At 46.3% G+C, this 19,104-nt stretch overlaps 1 protein-coding gene across 30 annotated transcripts in view; it reads left to right on the forward strand.

Moving 5' to 3' along the window:
* ANK3 (ankyrin 3) overlaps window positions 1-19,104 on the forward strand; it is a 1,059,766-nt gene that overhangs the window by 994,859 nt on the left and 45,803 nt on the right. For 22 of the 30 annotated variants that reach the window (XM_075348673.1, XM_075348677.1, XM_075348666.1 and 19 more), the window contains 5 exons: window positions 829-925; window positions 1,818-2,046; window positions 2,947-3,072; window positions 4,944-5,066; window positions 10,440-10,466. In XM_075348673.1, the coding sequence (XP_075204788.1) occupies window positions 829-925; window positions 1,818-2,046; window positions 2,947-3,072; window positions 4,944-5,066; window positions 10,440-10,466 (602 nt within the window). The remainder of the gene's footprint in view (window positions 1-828; window positions 926-1,817; window positions 2,047-2,946; window positions 3,073-4,943; window positions 5,067-10,439; window positions 10,467-19,104) is intronic. The other 8 variants (XM_075348679.1, XM_075348671.1, XM_075348688.1 and 5 more) reach the window with 1 other exon arrangement.

Below are 19,104 nucleotides of genomic sequence, written 5' to 3' on the forward strand. Positions count from 1 at the left end.
AGGCTGCAGACCTCCAGAGCTTACCTCGGGGGTTCCCTGATTGGCCCTAGCACTGAGGCAACCTCTTCTCACTTTAAACCTACTTCATGACTACCCTCCTCCGGAGCCCCGCCCCCCTCCCAGCCATCCGCCCTGCTACTTGACACTCCTCCTTTTTTTACTTTAACCCTTTCTAATCTTTACTAAACTCGCTTTACCATCGGCTAAACCCAAACGCTAGATGGCAGCATTTGGCAACCTGATAAGACATTCCTTGAACTGCTACATCCAGAACCTACTCTTCACTAAAACACTTAAATATGAACACTATGCATTTATATTATTCAACAATGTAAACATAAAACATAGCATATTTACATCGTACTGCATTGCCCACGTATTACAAATGCATCAGAACTGGAGCTGTAGGAGATTGATTAGGGGATTGCTTCTTTTATTTTTTTTTAATCCATTGAAGCCTTTTGTAAAGTAATTAAACATTGCAAACAAATTGAGCTTGACAGCTGCTGTTCCCATAATTATATGCTTTCACCATTCTGCTAGCACAAATTACTACATCGCAGGGTTAAAACTTCACATATTAAGACACAAAACCCCATGATATTTGGACAGAAGTCAGTCATTAACCTTGGCTTGTGTTTGAATATTTTATAGCCAGCAAATCAAGCAGCGCTATTTTCATTTATTCGCAGACCATTATAGGTCCCAGTCAAGAATCAATCAGACCAAATGATTAGGAGTGTGTATAGTTTGCACCTTTTTGAAGTCTTGAAAGGTAATTCACTTTTACTGGTAACTATTCACAATGTGTTTGATGTTTCATCGTAGGTGGGACGTCTCCAGCTCAATGGGAGGACATCACCGGAACAACTCCTCTGACGTTTGTCAATGACTGTGTATCTTTTACAACCAATGTGTCTGCCAGGTAAATGTTAAGTTACAAAAAAGGTAGAGATAACTAACACGGTACAAAGATACACTTTACCTGTATCAAAAAAGGTAGAGAAACACATAGGTATGAATTGGCAAAACTAGTATCATAACAATGAAACCTTATAGAATGTTCAAGATGTAATATATTTTGTAGTAAAATGTTTATCCCATCACATGCACCTAAAAAACAAACAGTTGATAATCTCTGGAAGCCAGCATAAGGAACAGAAAACATGACTTGTTTAAGTGACATATCATTGGCATCACTGGTGGACACAGACTAAAAAGGACTCCTGTGCAAGAACAATATATGGGCCCTTTTCAGTCCGATAACTTATCAAAACGCACAATTCCACCTGCTTTGGAGGTACAAATGGGCCCCCTTAGCTCTCGGGCCCCTGTGCGGCCGCACAGGTTACACCAATGATATGTCCGCCTCTGACTGATTGGCACCAGCATTCCTAAAAAAGTCAATTTGAGAAATAGTGTGTCTCATCAGAATTAATCTGTTGAAATGACAGGGGTTGTATTAAATTCTGTAGTTTACCGCTTATGGCCAAAGATACCGACCACCTAAGAGGTGGTCAGTTTCCTAGCCAAGAAGCGCACAACCCAGTAACTGGATTTGCCCAACTTCCGTGATGTTGCAGAGGTATAGCTGCCCTTCTTACAGCATCAGAGATCGCACAGTTCAGGCTCAGCCATACTGGTAGACCAAATCTTCAGGATCGCACCATATCCCTGCAAGCAGGAGGTTGGGAGGCCAGGTTGCGGTGCGTTCCTTAAGAGCAAACATTAGACAACCCAATTATTCCGCTAAACTAATCTACATTTAACCCTCACACATACGTAAAACTTATATAACTCTATGGCTTTATGTGCAGGTTTTGGCTTGGAGACTGTCATCAGATACCTGAAACTGTTAGTTTAGCGACACAGCTCTACAGGGAATTGATATGTGTACCATACATGGCCAAGTTTGTGGTCTTTGCCAAAATGAACGACCCCATAGAAGCTCGACTTCGTTGCTTCTGCATGACAGATGACAAGGTGGACAAAACACTGGAACAGCAGGAGAACTTTGAAGAGGTTGCCAGAAGTAAAGACATCGAAGTAAGTTTCTGTATCCCTAAGAAAGTATTGAGTTATCCATAGATTATATACAGTGTATGCCAAAGTCAACCCTTGTTTTCACTTTGCACTAGAGCTGAGCGACCCCCAAACTGTAAAGGTTGGGGTTCATACCGAACACTCAGTATCTGGGGCTCATACCTGAACGCAGTAATTTAAAAAAAGTTTGTGTCCGAGTTCGGGTGCAGTTCATATGCTATCCACTCGATTGAGCATCGGTGTGCTTGTGTACGCTCGGTGCTCGGCTCAGTGAAAGACATTTGCAGTCTCTGAATGACTATCACTGAAGATCAAAAAAACATTTTCAGATGCTGTGTGTCCAGAAAACCCCCCAAAACCCAGCCCTTCCTCCCCCAGAAGTGCTCTATTTATGGCTGGCTGTATGTGGGCTGAGAGCAGAACTGCCCAATCATTAACTTCTATTATACTCTTTACTCGAGTCAAGCCCATTAGTTTGGGTCCCCATTGACTTATATAGATTTTGAGAACAAGTTCAGATCAAATCAGGATCCCAAAACAAGCTTTTAACTAAAGTTGATCCGAACCTGACGAACCCGAACATGCACGGGTCCACTCCTGTGTACTTAGCACTATCTGTCTTCTTGACTGAAGCTTCTTTGAAGCTTCTCATCCCTCTCCTTGTCTAGAAGATATCACCCTAGACAAGCTAATATTAATATTATTAGATTGTGTAGGTGTGTTGATGGCATTTCCGGTAGAATAACACAGTAATGGTATAATTGTTGAAGCAGATTCTCCAGAAATGAAATTTCACAGGAAATACAATCTGGAGAACTGACAGGCTATGTTGTCCATATTTAAGGACGTTGACCATTTCATTCAGTTGACTGTCAAGTTGATAATATATTTCATTTTAAACAGGTACTAGAAGGGAAACCCATCCACGTGGACTGCTATGGAAACCTAGCGCCACTAACAAAAGGAGGGCAGCAGCTCGTATTCAATTTCTATGCGTTCAAAGAAAACAGACTGCCATTTTCTGTGAAGGTAAATGATAAATATGATTATTTATTATGTATTCCTGGATTTAAGTCCAGGTACTCAAATGTATTGTATTATTTATTTTGGTATAGTAAGAAGAACTTTTTAATGGGCATGAATGACCTTGGGCAGATTACTTGTGGTGCAGGTGGAGATGTGAGATCCCTGTGTAGCACTTCTCATTTCTATATCATCATGCTTTGATATCAGATAATACAAATAAGATTTTAATAACCATTAGTAGTAAAACTTGACATGTATTATACTTTCTATGAAGACAGAAAGGATAAGTGCAGACACAGCTTGAAGATCTTGGTCACGGCCACCTACCATGTACAACTTCAGAGGCTATTATCCTGGAAACAGCTTCTTCTTCAGAAAATAAGCACCCCAGGGGGTCCTCCAGTCCCCAAACCATTTGCCACCTGAAACTCTAGTAAACCCAATGGCACAAATAGATTTTGACTTAGATTAAATTCCTGCTGGATGCTGCTAGGACATGAAATTACAATCCAAAAACTAGAAATTCCAGAATATTAACATAAAGGAAGCAGAAAATTGGAACATTTGCATGTAGCTTTCTGCATAATTAAAAATGAGCTATAAATACAGACTGTAGGTGCAAGATAATGTCTCATTTTTAAACAGTATAAACACCACTAAAAATTAGGATAAACTTCCTTTGTCGATAGGTAGGTGAAATTGGGGATAGGGCCATGTTAGGCTTATTTTAGAGCCGGGGAATGGTAACATCCCTTCACATTTGCTAGCCAGTGTTGGCATTCTGTTTGCACCTAAACATTAACCAAGAAGTCCGACAATGTACCAAAGTACCAAAGTTATAGCAGCTATAGCTATAATATATAATAATAATAATAATAATAATATAGCTTATAGTCAGAGCTTATGGTGGATAAAGAAATGACCGAATCTCTTCTCCTGGTTCTGAATTTTTTTTGTGATTTGCTCTGTGCGAATTCAGCAACACGGTGACCATTTGGCCACCATTTTCCACAATTGTAAGGGGCTGGTAAAATTAATTCTGACCTCGCTGCTCATGTATCGCACTGTAGCTTCCCCCATTTGATCCTCCACACCTCATCTTTCGCTCTTATGTCATCTTTAGTCAGAGTTGGGGCTTCCTGCACCAGATAGACCTCAGACGTCACAGTGAATGTCGTGATATCATGACGCAATGTGGCACATTACCTAAGGCACTGAATCGGCCTTGGGCAATGTGCATGCCGATGCCGGAGACCACCTCGGCACTGGAATCCCCAACATTTGAGTGAAGACGCATAGAGAACCAGACACACCAAGAACAAGACAGCACCACAAGTGAGCGCTGTGGTGAGTTTTTTCTTTTTCCCCACAACTTTATTATGCTCTGGGGTATCTGGAGAGACTTCACAGAATAATAAAGAGCATTAAATTCTCATCAAATATTATCAATATGAGTAGAATTTCCTGGACAATTCTAGTGAACTGCCGAATTTAATTTTCATCAGATTTGTTCATTAGTATGGATGAATCTTTAGACAGTGTATCTACATTTAACCACCCATTGGCTAAATTACTTTGCACTGTCACATTTCAAGCTAAGCCCCCTTTCAATTTTTTTTATGTAGGCCAAAGCCTCTTGATCAAAGTTCAGAAAATGTTGTCCACAACACTTCAATAATATGTGTGCCAATTTTTTTGTGCAAATTGCATCTCAATTCTAATGGTTATAGCTTATTGTACGCAAACCTATGCTTTAATAAATACGATCCAACAAGCTATGATTTCATAATATTACCTGAACATTACAACAGATTGTATACTAGTTACTGTTTATTTAATGTGCTGTTTATTGTGATTTATAAAATGCTTTTCAGGTGAGAGACCCCAGTCAGGAGCCTTGTGGGCGTCTATCATTTTTGAAAGAGCCAAAGACAACAAAAGGCCTGCCACAGACTGCCGTCTGCAACCTCAACATTACTCTGCCAACCCAGAAAAAGGTAATGAGACAACTACAGGGAATTCGCTGTCCTATATGGATATAGCCCTAGCAATTTGCATGAATACAAAGTAATTGAATTCCCTGTTGTTCAAAAGAACTATGGAATCTGGAAAGTTTTCTTATAGGGGAATCCTAGTTTGATAAAAAAAATGGAGGTTCAGCTTAGATCTACACGACTTTCATGTTGTTCTTCTTTGAAATATTAAGGCTTTTTTATTACTTCGATATCCTTGACTACTTCATATGACCACTGGATGTATCCTTGAGGCTTATGTGACCTTCCAATTATACAGCTTTTAATTTGGATCCCTTCCACTCATTATATTGACATTGGCTACTACCTAACCAAAATTGGACTGGTACTTTTTCTTGATGCTCAGTGTGGCTCTTGTCATATTTGTTAGCATAAAGATTAGTGATGAGTGGGCACTACCATGCTTGGATACTCATAATGAGCAGTCGGACGCTCAGACAGGTTAAACATGGTATAATGGAGGTCAATGGGAAACTCAAGCATTTTTCCTAAAAAATGTTCTGGAAAAATGGTCAAGTTTCTCATTGACTTCCATTATACTTGGTACACGAGTTGAGTTGAGTCCGTCTGAGCGTCCAACTGCACATTACAAGTACTGAGCACCCGAGCATGGTAGTGCTCGCTCATCACTATTTATGAGTACCGAGGCCGTGAGCATGGAAGTGCTCGCTCAGCACTAGTTACGAGTACCGAGCATCCAAGCATGGTAGTGCCCGCTTATCACTAGTTACAAGTACTGAGCACCCGAGCATGGTAGTGCTCGCTCATCACTATTTGAGTACCGAGGCCGTGAGCATGGAAGTGCTCGCTCAGCACTAGTTACGAGTACCGAGCATCCAAGCATGGTAGTGCCCGCTTATCACTAGTTACGAGTACCGAGCACCCAAGCATGGTAGTGCTCGCTCATCACTAGTAGAGATTTTTTTTTTATTACTTCCACAATAATTGCACACAACCATTGCACTACTTTTAAAACCAGATTCTCTTCTGGACCTTATTATTGAGGATGCGCCCACAGGAAAATGCTAATCTTCAATTTAGTTGTTCTTTAAGAAAATTCCAAAGGAGACGTAACCATTGAGTTGATTTTCACAAGATTATGGAAAAAAATTAATCTGATTTTATCTACTCCATTATTTATTAAAAACCCAATTTAAGCTTAGCTATTGAAACATTTCAAAACCCCAGTGGATAAAGAATTAATGAGGCGAAAACTACTGCAAAATATCTGGATTACCAATCAGAACATGACTTGTTCTCAAATCTTTTATTTTTTATTAATGTTTTTCTAAACATATATTTTATTAGGACAAAGAAGAAATTAACTATTAACATTACTCATCATTGATGGTTCATTGTTCATGCAAATTTATTTTTTACCCCATAAATGGGAACCCTTTCAGGTTCTACATGGGAGGTGCATCACTGTGCATCATACTTGTGAAAATAGTTGTTCACTCCCTTAACGTAGTATTGAGAGATTAGCCTTCGAAGCTCCAGGTCTTATGTCAAGAGCTCTTCTGTTTCTTCATTATGACATTGCTCCAAACCCTATATTCCCGCATTTTAGAATTATCATGAGGATATTGACCTCATAGTTCCATAGTTTATTGGGTTAAGAATAAGATTGTCAAATCTGGTTGTCCCCGCAGACAAAAAAATCTACTTTATAAATCATCGATACCCAATTTGCTATAAAGTGGAAAACACTCCTTGTTGACCTCTTCAGGCATTCCTACAGATGGCTGGACCAGCTCAAGTGTTCCTCTCTACAATGATGTTCCTCACAAACCTATGAAGCTAGTTAGGGAAAAGGAAATGATGCAGATGTTCCCAAAATTACTAGAAGATATAGAAGCTTATAGTACATACAGAAGGGATGACAGAATAAAAGTGAATAGAAAGCCAAGCTTCTTACTTTTCAATGCTTAACCACCTCAGACTGGAAGATCTGTTTTTTCTTTGACACTCGCCACTCCTTTTCATAATCTTGATTTCCAAGGATCCTAGTATAGGTTTTTACCACCCAGAAAAATAAATAGTTGCAGCTAACCTGATGTGGATCCCCATAGCAGCATCATTATATACCTATGTGATGACATGCATGAACCCAAGTGCAGAAGTAACAAACATTAAAGACATCAGGTCGGGAACTAAAGACTGTGAAGATCAGAGAAGACTATAAATGCAAAGCAGAGTTAATTGCAGTGAATTATTGAATTGTTCAATAGCTTAGAATTCAAAAGGTTTTCTGACATCCCCTCCCCAACAATATCTTTTTATATTGCATAGAGTTTTAAAAAAAACTTAAAAAGAGACCTTTAGATGTTTTACATGTGCATACAAAGTTAAATAGTTTTTATAATGTTAACCCGTTACACTTTTACTTGGTGTCTATATCTTACCTATTGTCCTATATAATCATTTTTTTTTGTACAATGCCAAGATGCTGCTAATAGATTCTTAAAGGGGTTTTCCCGTTTTGGAAAACCATGACCCTCTGGTGCAGTTTGTTTAAAGCCCCACTCCAGTATTTTTTTTATTTCACTGCTGGAGTGGTGCTTTAAATCTAAGTCCCCTGCTCCATGTCTTATACTCACCTGCCGCCATCTTCATCTTTTTCCGCAGTTACTCCTATCAGTCTCCAGCGATTTGTGACCTGCCAACAGCTTCAGTGTTTCATGGAACGCGCCGGAGGTCACAAATCAATACAAGTCTATGAGAGCCTCGTTCTAGCTTTGTTCTGGCTCTCATTGAGTTATTTTGAGCGCTTGTGATGTAACTTCTAAAAAACGCGTATAACTGCATTCTAGAATGCTAACATTGAATAAGGGAACTCTGGCATTGCATTACTGCTATAGGAATAGTTGAAAAAAAAGAAATAATTAGCTTATGTATTGGCCTATGCATGTAAGCCCGATAACCACGACAAGGTGATCTCTTATATACTGGGACCCTAACTTGAAATGCCTCTATCTGGGATAAAAAAAATGCAATACCAGAAGACCCTTATTTATTGTTAGCATTTTAGAGTGCAGCTGTATGTATTTTGTAGTTATATTGTGTTTTCAGCTAGCACCTGTTCACACCTGTTGGATGTGCAGGTCAGTCTTTTTGATATATTTGTGATGTGACTTCTGACTTCAAGCCAGTCAGAAGTTAGAGACACAAGATGGTGCTGCGGGACCAGAGCAGTGCCGAAAAAAGGTGCAAACATCAAAGGATAAGTATAATACAAGGGGAGGAGACTTAGATTTAAAGCACCACTCTGGCACTGAAAAAAAAGTGCTGGAGTGGTGCTTTAAAAACAAACAAGCTGAGCTCTACGCCTCCTCACCAGGTCCAGCACAGAGTCTCCGTCACTGCTCCCAAAGTCTTTAATTGTCTGCAGCGCTGATGTCACATCTAGTGTTGTAGTAAACGAGTGAGCTCAGTTGCCTATCAGTGAGCTCAATTATTGATTGCAGTGCTGTTAACATGACCTAAGTGCTGCGGTCAATAACAGACACCTGGAGCAACAACAGAGACTCGCCACTGGACCCAGGGAGGGTGAGTAAAGTACAGTTTGTAGTTTTTTGTAGTTTTTCCAAACAAACTGCAGCTGGAGCGACAGAGGTATATGGAAACTGGAAAATGCCTTTATATTGAAAATTCATTTACCATAAGACAGCTTCCAAAAGAAAACAGGTTCTAATACATTTTCAGCTGCTCTGTCAGAGCTGTACCTGAGAACAGCAAAGGGTAGAGATGGTGATTATGAGCTTGGGGGTTTCTCATTTTCTATGGTTATATTTAGAATGACAGGTCCTATTGCAGTCCTGGCAGCAGTTAAAAAGCTTTTTACATAAAATTAATAAATAAAATGATAGAAAATGATGTATCTCCAAGCAACGCCATTCCCTGCTGTCATTATTACCAATGAATGATTACTTCATTTATAGGTGAAATATTAAGGTTAAATAGGTTGAGTGTTAAAGGAGTTGTGCAAGTTTGGTACCCCAATGTGACAGCCTGCATGTGAATCCTAACAATGTGCACAGTGCATGCTGTCAGCATTCTTCGATGCCGGGGGCAAGACCGGGCGGTCATGTGACAACAAATATGCGAGATGCATATTTCTGGCCACACACAGACTAGTCATATGTGGCTTCACTCAATTCACTTGTCTTGAGGAAGGCTGTGCACGTCTAGTCGTGATGTGGTAGGGAGCGGCCCTGCCATTCCTGAGCCAGTGCATATATCCTTCCTCTGGGAGGAGCCTGTTTGCTCTGGCCTTGTTCCAGGGATCACACCACTATGTCTTGGTGCTGCCTCCGGGACGCCACCAGTGATATTTCCGGCTTGGCTACATGGTCTTCTCCTGTGAGAAGGACTCTGTTTCGCGTCCTGCTACCCAGTACCGTTCGTCATCACCTCTGACCCTTCGGCCCGACTTGACCTCCGTCCCTCCTGCCCTGACTTCCGTCCCTCTTGCCCTGCCTGATCTCTGCCCCTCCTGCCTGTTCTGTCCTCCGTCTGTCCTGCCCGACCTTCCCTCTGTACCTCCATGTCCTTTGGATTCCGGTCCTGCTCTGTGTCCTCTACCCGCTCCCCCATGTTCACTTGTTCTCCCGGCATCCGACTTTGGCTTTGTTTCTTAACTTCGGCTTGTTTTCTCCTTGGTACAGTCATGACATCCTGGCATTGACCCTTTCAGTTTGACTATCCCTACACTGTGTTTGCGACCTCTAGTGGGCTTCTGAATTATTGCACTCAGGAGTAGCTGCATACCTGACTCCCAGCACCACCTATTGTTATATAAAAACAAAAAACCACCACCTATTGTTAGCCTGACAACATACTTGAGTTCACATGAATGCCAGCTCCTGGCATCGGAGAATCTTGACAGTGCGCACTAGGCGTGCTGTGAGGTTTCAGAAGTCTGCAGTCAAAAAGAGTGACTACAGAATTTTGTGCCAAACCTGGACAACCCCTTTAATTTTTTTTTGTAAGAAGTAACAAATCTAAATTCCTATTATTTGTATGCTCTTACGTTGGCTGGGTTTCCTTACATCCTGCTTAGTCCTCAGAAATTTGTGATAAATATCTGTCGGTCCTAATGTGCTGTCATAAGTGTAATGTTGTGTTCTAGTGGATTGCTTAATTCACGGTGTGAGTTTGTATTCTTCTGTTAACCTGTACGTTTCTTTACCTTATTCACTTGTCTACTTATCTTTCGTGTCGGTGTTTGCTGTTTTTGTGCTGCTGCTTACCTATCCCTTATCACATCCTAATATTCTTTTCCCTGCTGCCCACTATAATTTACCTTATCTCTGCAATGCAAATTGGACCCAAAAGGAAACAGAGTCAGACCAAGATGATGAGGTAATATCACTCGTGCACCTTTCTCAATAATAATCATCTGTAATTCAGGATCCCACCTCAGTTCTGCAAATCTAGGTGCTTAGGAAGCATGTCAGTAATGTCCCTAACCAAAACTAGATCACGTGTGTGTTTTTCAGTAGCAAAGTTTACAAGAACCCTATATTTTATATATCTCCAAGTTCCCGTGGCTGACCATCTACAAAAATGGAAAAACTGTGCAGACCTTTGCATTAACACTATGTAAATACATGCAAATAAATCTTCATACATCAGGATATTCCATAATGTATAGTGGAGGTGAGTCCCACCTGCCGCTTGCACCGAAGAGTTTGTTGGAATTTCTAAACAAATCTGTCAGGCTGCCAGCAGGGGGAGCTGGAGTCCTGCAGGGAAAAACTACACGGAGCTGAATGAGCAAGGCGGGGAACTCCCAGTGTGTGCTGATGTAGTGTCTGCCAGCATCAACCGGACAGCTGAAGCTGTGGGGCATGCGGGGGATGGTCAGACGGGTGCGGGTCATACACAGTACGGGCAGCAGGAAGACCGAAGGAGCTAGCAGAGGAGGTGTCGAGATCAGGCCATGGTCAGTACCAGAGGAAATAACCGAGTGGGGAGGTAGGAGAGGGGGGAACAGCCGGAGCTATTGTGGGAAGGAAGGAGGTGGGACAGAGGAATGGCAGAACGACTAGGGGACAGAACACAGACATAGGCTTAGGACACAGAGAGGGAACGGATCAGGATCACACTTACAGGGACCAGCACTCACAGGCAAAGCAGCGCTGAGCTTATAGCCAACGCTGGTTCACCGGAGATGACAGTATTTAAAGCATCCCAGCTCCGGAAGTGAGGCCCGGGAGAAGTCTCCACCCCCTAGCCATGTAGACGGGGAGGGGAAACCATGACAAAATCAATGAGATTTCAGACCACCTCTCCAATGACAATGACCCACCAGAGTCCCGTTCAAGTGTTATCGGTAGGATCTCCATCCACTATACATTTGTAACATATGCCTTGAATGTATGAGATGCACATACCCCTTTTTAAAGGGGTTTTTCACTATTTTGACATCCCCTTCTCAATCACTATATTTCTCCAATGTCAAACAATACTCTCCTCCAGTGCCAGCACCATTCCAGCGATGTCTGAGCTGGATCTCCTGGGGCTCACATGACGTTATTATGTAATCAGAGCCCTGCAACCAATCAGTGGCTGCGTCCACCTCACTTCCTTCACACAAAACATCCAAAAGAAATTGGAGAGGCTGCTGCCCTCTGACTTCTTCCAGATCAGGGTTGCCAGCCATCCAGAAATTCCTGGACAGTCCATAAAAATTGGCCACGTTTTTTCACTGTTCATAGAAAAAATTATTGCATCTGATTTTTTTTTTTTTGAAGCTGGAGAAACTTCTACAGGATATTATGGCTGTAATTATCATCATTTTAAAAATGTACAGTGACGGTGGCTAATGTCTTCACATCAGAATTATGGTCTGTAGACAGGTATCACTTATAATCTTAATGGTTTATTAGGGTTTTGTAATATAGCTATAAAAAAAAGGCTGGCAGTCCTTCATGCTGGAAAAGCTGCTGGAAAAAAAAAAGAAAAAAGAAAGTTGGCAAACCTGCTCCCGATGTTAGTTACTTCTGAATCAGGTGAGAGTAAAGCAGCTCCTGATTGAATACAGGGCTTGCATGACATAAAAGCGTCATGTGAGCCCTGGGAAACCTGGAGCCGATATCACGCACCCACCCCGGAGGAGAGTATACAGTAGCTGTTATTATTTTACATGGGGGAAATATAGTGATTGAGAAGGGGTTGTTTGAATAGTGTTTTTATGTTTTGGGATTTTTTTTACCAATATTGGTATTTTTCAGTAAAGCTATGACAATCATGGATGTCACAATATAATTATTAGATTTTACTGGCAACCAATATGGATATGCTTCCTTTTGTCACTTTTGGAAAAATAGTTGTAATTAAAAGGAGCATTTCATATCATTATCAAACTTTGGCTACTTTTCTAACTTCTGAATGACTATCGCCTGGGATACAAAGCAACTTCACATATATACACTGTTTGCAGAATTATTAGGCAAATGAGTATTTTGATCACATGATACTTTTTATACATGTTGTCCTACTCCAAGCTGTATAGGCTGAGAGCCAACTACCAATTAAGTAAATCAGGTGATATGCATCTGTGTAATGAGGAGGGGTGTGGTGTAATGACATAAACACCCTATATAAGGTGTGCTTAATTATTAGGCAACTTCCTTCCCTTTGGCAAAATGGGTCAGAAGAGAGATTTGACGGGCTCTGACAAGTCCAAAATTGTGAGATGTCTTGCAGAGGGATGCAGCAGTCTTGAAATTGCCAAACTTTTTAAGCGTGATCACCGAACAATCAAGCGTTTCATGGCAAATAGCCAACAGGGTCGCAAGAAGCGTGTTGGGCAAAAAAGGCGCAAAATAACTACCCATGAATTGAGGAAAATCAAGTGTGAAGCTGCCAACCATTTGCCACCAGTTTGGCCATATTTCTCTATCGTTTCATTGGGGGACACAGGACCATGGGTTATGCTGCTGTCACTAGGAGGCTGACACTAAGTAAACATAAAAAAGTTAGCTCCTCCCTAGCAGCATACACCCCGAGCCGGAGGCGGGCTCAGATCAGTTTTTAGCTTAGTGTCGTAGGAGGCTGATGTGGGCCGTCTCGGCCCCCCTCAGCCATGTATTTTTTTTGCGCTTTTTTTTCTTTTATTTCGGCGCCGCTCATCACTCTCATACCTGTCGTCGTCTTCTTCTCTGCAGGTATTCGCTTCACTCATTCTCCGCAGCCCCGTGGGTACCGCTCCCCAGGGTCGCAGGGGCTTGAGACGTCGGGGCCCTCTCCCCCGCCCGTCCCCGTGGTACCACTCCTGGGGGTGCGCGTGTGGGCAGGTTGTTTTGTGGGCACCCCTGATTCGCCCTGAGGTATCACCCCAAAGGGCGTACAAGGGAGTACAGCAGGGATGGATCCTCCGCAGCGTGTGTGATAGGGGGCTGTCTACCCCCATCATGATGTCCACTACCCTGCCTCAGCACGCTCTCCCCCGGAGCCTTCCTGGACGAGCAGCGCTGTTCACAGGCAGGGCAGGGAGCCCTGCCTGCACCGCATCCATCGCTGAGCCGGCGCCGCCGATTGCAGGTAGGACCGACTTCCCTGCTCTTTCCCCCGGCCCTCTCCGTAAATTTAGTCCCCGGTCTCGGCCTAGTCGCTCCTGCGTCCTAGCCACGCCCCCCTGCAGCGCTATTGGCCGCCGGTCGTCTCCCTCTGTACCTCCCACTGCTCTGCCTCCTGGCTGATGGTGGGGGCTGTAAATCCTCCTGGCTTTTTCGCGCCGGAATCCTGCTCCTCCCCCAGCCTCCTCCAGCGTCCCCTCTCCATTTTAGCCTGCCTCTGGTCTCCTGAGGCTGCAGCGCGCCGGCGTTCTGAGTTTTCTGGCCAGCTCATTCCTGGACTCCACTTCTGGACTGGTGGGCAGCACGCAGGACCTGGGTAAGCTCTGCTCCTAAGGAGTAGCCCTCACTAGGTAGCATTCTCTGAGTTTAGGGACGAGTTAACCCTCTCCTGTCTCCTTCCTAGCAGCCACCAGGGAGAGTACCTGTTTGCACCATGCCTAAGGCTAAGCCCACCCAATCCATTCCAAGCAGGCCCCCTTTGCACTATTTTTTGCATGCTCCTCCTGCAGCTCCAAATTTTCCCAGGGTCAGGACGCCCCACTATGCTCCGTCTGTTCTACAGACGCGCAGCCTCCGCAGAACTCGCAGCCTCCGCGGCCGACGTTTCTGATACCGCAGACGCCACAGCGCCATATGCTGCAGGGCCCTGCGTCCCGCCCCCCCCCGACTGGCTAGCGTCCCTGTCCCAGTCCGTAGATTCCCTCTCTGAGGCTTCTCAGACCATCGCGCAAGCTCTACGCCTGCTGCCGACGCTCGCCCAGATTCCCGCAGACCCGGCGCAATTGCCTCCGGAGCAGGTGAGCCCCGTTGCAGGGTCCTCCTCTGCTGCTCAGAAACGGACCCGCCAGGTCTCGTCCTCAGACTCTTCCCAGGTTTCACCTTCATCCCCAGGTCCAGACCGTCAGTCCTCCAGGGAGGCTTCTGACTGCTCCGAGGATGATTCCGATGCGGTACCCCTGCAGGACTCAGAGCAGGCGGACGATATCCGGCACATGGTAAATAGCCTGATAGAAGCAGTAAACCAGACCTTGAAGGTACAGGTGGACCCAGTCTCCTCCCAGAGCACCCAGATCTCCTTTAAGCGGGTGAAGCGGGCCCAGAACACATTCAGCGGACATCCAGAATTCGCTGAGTTACTGCGCAGCCACAGGCAACAGCCGGACAGGATATTTACCAGCGGTAAGTCCATCGATTTGCATTATCCCTTTCCTGAGGGTCTTAGAAAGGATTGGGCAGGTTCCCCTGTGGTCGACCCCCCCAATCTCCCGCCTGTCTTCTCACACAGTCCTTCCACTCACTAACGGTACGTCTCTCAAAGACCCTACGGACCGTACTATTGACAGGTTGGCCCGTTCCGCCTGCGAGGCAGCGGGCTCATCCCTCTCTCCGGCCTTCGCCTCGGTTTGGGTTGCGAAGGCCCTGATGTCCTGGGCGGACACGCTACGCTGCGGTCTCCGCGCCATTCCTGCCAATCCAGACCTGGTTCCCATCGCCTCGCAGATTTCCCTCGCGGGTGAGTACTTGCTCAATGCAGCCCTGGCGTCTGCAAGTTGCGCGACCCAGGCCGCCAGCAACAATGTGGCCATCCGTCGAGCCCTTTGGCTCCGGTCCTGGAACGCGGATGCGGCCTCTAAGAAGTCACTAACTTCTCTGCCCTTCCTAGGGGAGCGTCTCTTCGGAGATGGGCTGGACCAGCTGATCTCCGATGCAACGGGAGGAAAGAGTACATCTCTCCCCCAATTGCGTCCCAAGCGCTTCCAGAATCGGCGCTCCACCGCTCGTTTCCGGCCCTTTCGCAGCTTCAGCTCCAATCCCCAGCCGCGGAAAAGCCGCTCTCCTCCGAGAGACAGGAAGACCCCGTCATTCAAGACCAATCCCGCCTGGCGTTCACGCCCCCGCCAGTCCACGAGATCCTCTTCCGGTTACCGCCGTCGTTCATCCAAGTGACTCGCGGTCGGCGCGCAACAGCGCCAGACTTGTGGGAGGGCGTCTGTCTCGTTTTCAGCATGTGTGGATCCCCCTGACCGCCGATGCCTGGGTCAGAGAGATCATCACATCAGGCTACAAAATAGAATTCGAGGCAAAGCCACCGAGACGTTTTTTCCTATCTCGCCCTCCCGAGTCTACCGCGCGGGCTCGCGCGTTCTTTCACTCCATAGACTCCCTCCTCCGAACCGGAGTCGTGGTACCAGTCCCTCCCGCAGAGCGTTTCAAGGGGTTCTATTCCAACCTTTTCGTGGTCCCCAAAAAGGACGGCTCTGTCCGTCCCGTCCTCGACCTAAAGCTTCTGAACAGGTCGGTGAGACCTCGGCCGTTTCGAATGGAGTCACTCCGGTCCGTCATCGCGTCCATGGAGGTAGGCGAATTCCTGGCATCGCTGGATATTCAAGACGCCTATCTTCACGTCCCGATAGCCACCTCTCACCAACAGTTCCTCCGCTTTTGCGATAGCGGAAGATCACTTCCAGTTCACGGCTCTTCCCTTCGGCCTCGCATCCGCACCCAGGGTCTTTACGAAGATCATGGCTGCTGCCATGTCCGTCCTGCATGCCAGGGGTGTCATGGTCATCCCGTACTTGGACGATATGTTGATAAAGGGCTCTTCCTTCGAGGACTGTCGTCTTGGGGTTCAGGTCACGATCGACACCCTTTCACGGTTAGGGTGGCTGATAAATTGGAAGAAGTCCTCTCTGATCCCGGCCCGTCGGATCACCTTTTTAAGCATGGTATTCGATACCATCCAAGGCCGAGTTTTCCTCACACAGGAGAAGATCTCCCTACAACGAGGACTCCGCGCTCTCCGGCGTCAGCGCCAAGTGTCCATCAGGTTCGGCATGCGAGTCCTCGGTCGTATGGTGGCGGCGATGGAAGCGGTACCCTTTGCACAGTTCCATCTCCGACCCCTCCAGCTGGCCTTGCTGAAGAAGTGGGACAGATCTCCCTTTTCTCTGGACCGCAGGTTTCATCTTTCGCCGGAGACCCGCCACTCCCTCCGTTGGTGGCTCAATCAGCGCAACCTCGCATCAGGGAGGTCTTTCCTCCCGCTCCACTGGAAGATAGTGACCACCGACGCCAGTCTCCAGGGCTGGGGAGCAGTGTTTCGACATCACACAGCGCAGGGCCGATGGTCACCGAGAGAGAGTTGCCTCCAGATCAACATTTTGGAGATAAGAGCCATCCGGCTAGCCTTGCAGCAGTTTCGGCACCTCGTACAGGGTTGCCCGGTCAGGATCCAGTCGGACAATGCGACGGCGGTGGCGTACATCAACCACCAAGGCGGCACAAGAAGTGTCAGGGCGATGCGAGAAGTCAAGAAGATCTTGCACTGGGCCGAGTGTCATCACTCCCTGATCTCAGCAGTACACATCCCAGGCGTGGACAATTGGGCGGCGGACTTCCTCAGCAGGGAAGGCCTCGCCTCCGGAGAATGGTCCCTCAACCGGGAAGTCTTCAACCAGATCTGCGACAGATGGGGAGTTCCGGACGTGGACCTAATGGCCTCCCGGTTCAACCGTCAGGTTCCGCACTTTGTAGCACGGTGCCGCGACCGCTTGGCTTTAGGAGTCGACGCCCTCACCCTGTCATGGAGCCAGTTCAGTCTCCCGTACATCTTCCCTCCGCTCCCTCTAATTCCGAGGGTCCTCAAGAAGATCAAGGCGGAAGGGATACCGGTCATCCTAGTGGCTCCGGACTGGCCCAGGCGAGCATGGTTCGTGGAACTAACTCAGCTCCTCGCAGACGCTCCGTGGTGCCTTCCAGACCGTCCAGATCTCCTGCAGTAGGGGCCTCTCTTCCATCAGAACTCACAGGTCCTAAATTTGACGGCCTGGCCATTGAATCCTGGGTTCTAGCTAAGGCTGGTTTTTCCTCAAAAGTGATTCAGACAATGATTAGGGCCAGGAAGCCATCTTCATCAAAGATTTACCACCGCACGTGGAAGGTTTTCTTCAGGTGGTGTGAAGAGCAGAATATTTCTTCTCCTCTCGCCTTCTCCCTTCCTTCCCTATTGGCATTCTTGCAGTCAGGCCTAGATGCGGGTCTCTCGCTCGCAACACTAAAGGGCCAGATATCGGCGTTATCAATCCTGTTTCAGAAGCCACTGGCCGCTCGTTCACAGGTTAAGACCTTCATCCAGGGAGTTGCCCACCTGGCACCGCCGTACCGGCGGCCTCTAGAACCGTGGGACCTTAATCTAGTCCTAGGGTCACTTCAGGGCTCCCCATTCGAGCCCTTGCGAGAATCTTCCCTTTCTCACCTGTCATGGAAGGTGGTGTTTCTTGTTGCCATCACTTCTATTCGCAGGACGTCAGAGCTGGCAGCTCTCTCTTGTCGTTCCCCCTTTTTGATTTTTCACCAGGACAAAGCGGTTCTCCGGCCAGATCCCGCTTTTCTCCCAAAGGTGGTCTCCCCGTTCCATCTTAACGAGGAAATCGTCCTTCCGTCCTTCTGTCCTGGCCCCTCTCACAGCTTGGAGAGGTCCTTGCACACCCTGGACCTAGTGCGTGCACTTAGAATTTATGTCTCCAGAACCGCGCCGTTCCGTAAGTCAGATGGTCTGTTTGTTCTCCCTTCTGGTCCCAAGAAGGGTGAATCGGCATCCACGGCCACAATTGCCAGATGGATCCGTTCCGCCATATCAGAGGCCTATCGGATTCGGGACAAGTCTCCGCCGCGGGGGGTAAAGGCGCACTCTACCCGCGCAGTGGGAGCCTCTTGGGCGATTAGGCATCAGGCGTCGGCCGACCAGGTCTGCAAGGCCGCCACCTGGTCTAGCCTGCACACCTTTACTAGGTTCTACCAGGTTCACACCCAAGCATCGGCAGATGCTATTTTTGGGAGAAAGGTCTTGCAGGCAGCAGTTGCACACCTGTAATAGGGTGGCAGCATTCAATTATAGTGCAAGCCCGCCGAGGGAGGTTGTTGTTTTTCTTCCTCTGCGGGTTTTTCGGTATTCCCACCCAGGGACTGCTTTTGGACGTCCCATGGTCCTGTGTCCCCCAATGAAACGATAGAGAAAGTAGGATTTTTGTGTACTCACCGTAAAATCTCTTTCTCTGAGTCTTCATTGGGGGACACAGCACCCACCCTGCTTGGTTTTTTGGTTGATTCAATTGCATTTGCCGGCTATTTTTTCAGTGGTCTTATGTTCATAGACCTCTTGTTTGCACGGCTGCATTGTTTTAGTTACAACTTGTGTTTATGTATGGTGATTCTGGTACTCCTCCTACTGCTTGTGCACCAACTGATCTGAGCCCGCCTCCGGCTCGGGGTGTATGCTGCTAGGGAGGAGCTAACTTTTTTATGTTTACTTAGTGTCAGCCTCCTAGTGACAGCAGCATAACCCATGGTCCTGTGTCCCCCAATGAAGACTCAGAGAAAGAGATTTTACGGTGAGTACACAAAAATCCTACTTTTAG

Source organism: Anomaloglossus baeobatrachus, chromosome 5 (genome assembly GCF_048569485.1).
Source record: "Anomaloglossus baeobatrachus isolate aAnoBae1 chromosome 5, aAnoBae1.hap1, whole genome shotgun sequence".
NCBI lineage: Eukaryota > Metazoa > Chordata > Amphibia > Anura > Aromobatidae > Anomaloglossus > Anomaloglossus baeobatrachus.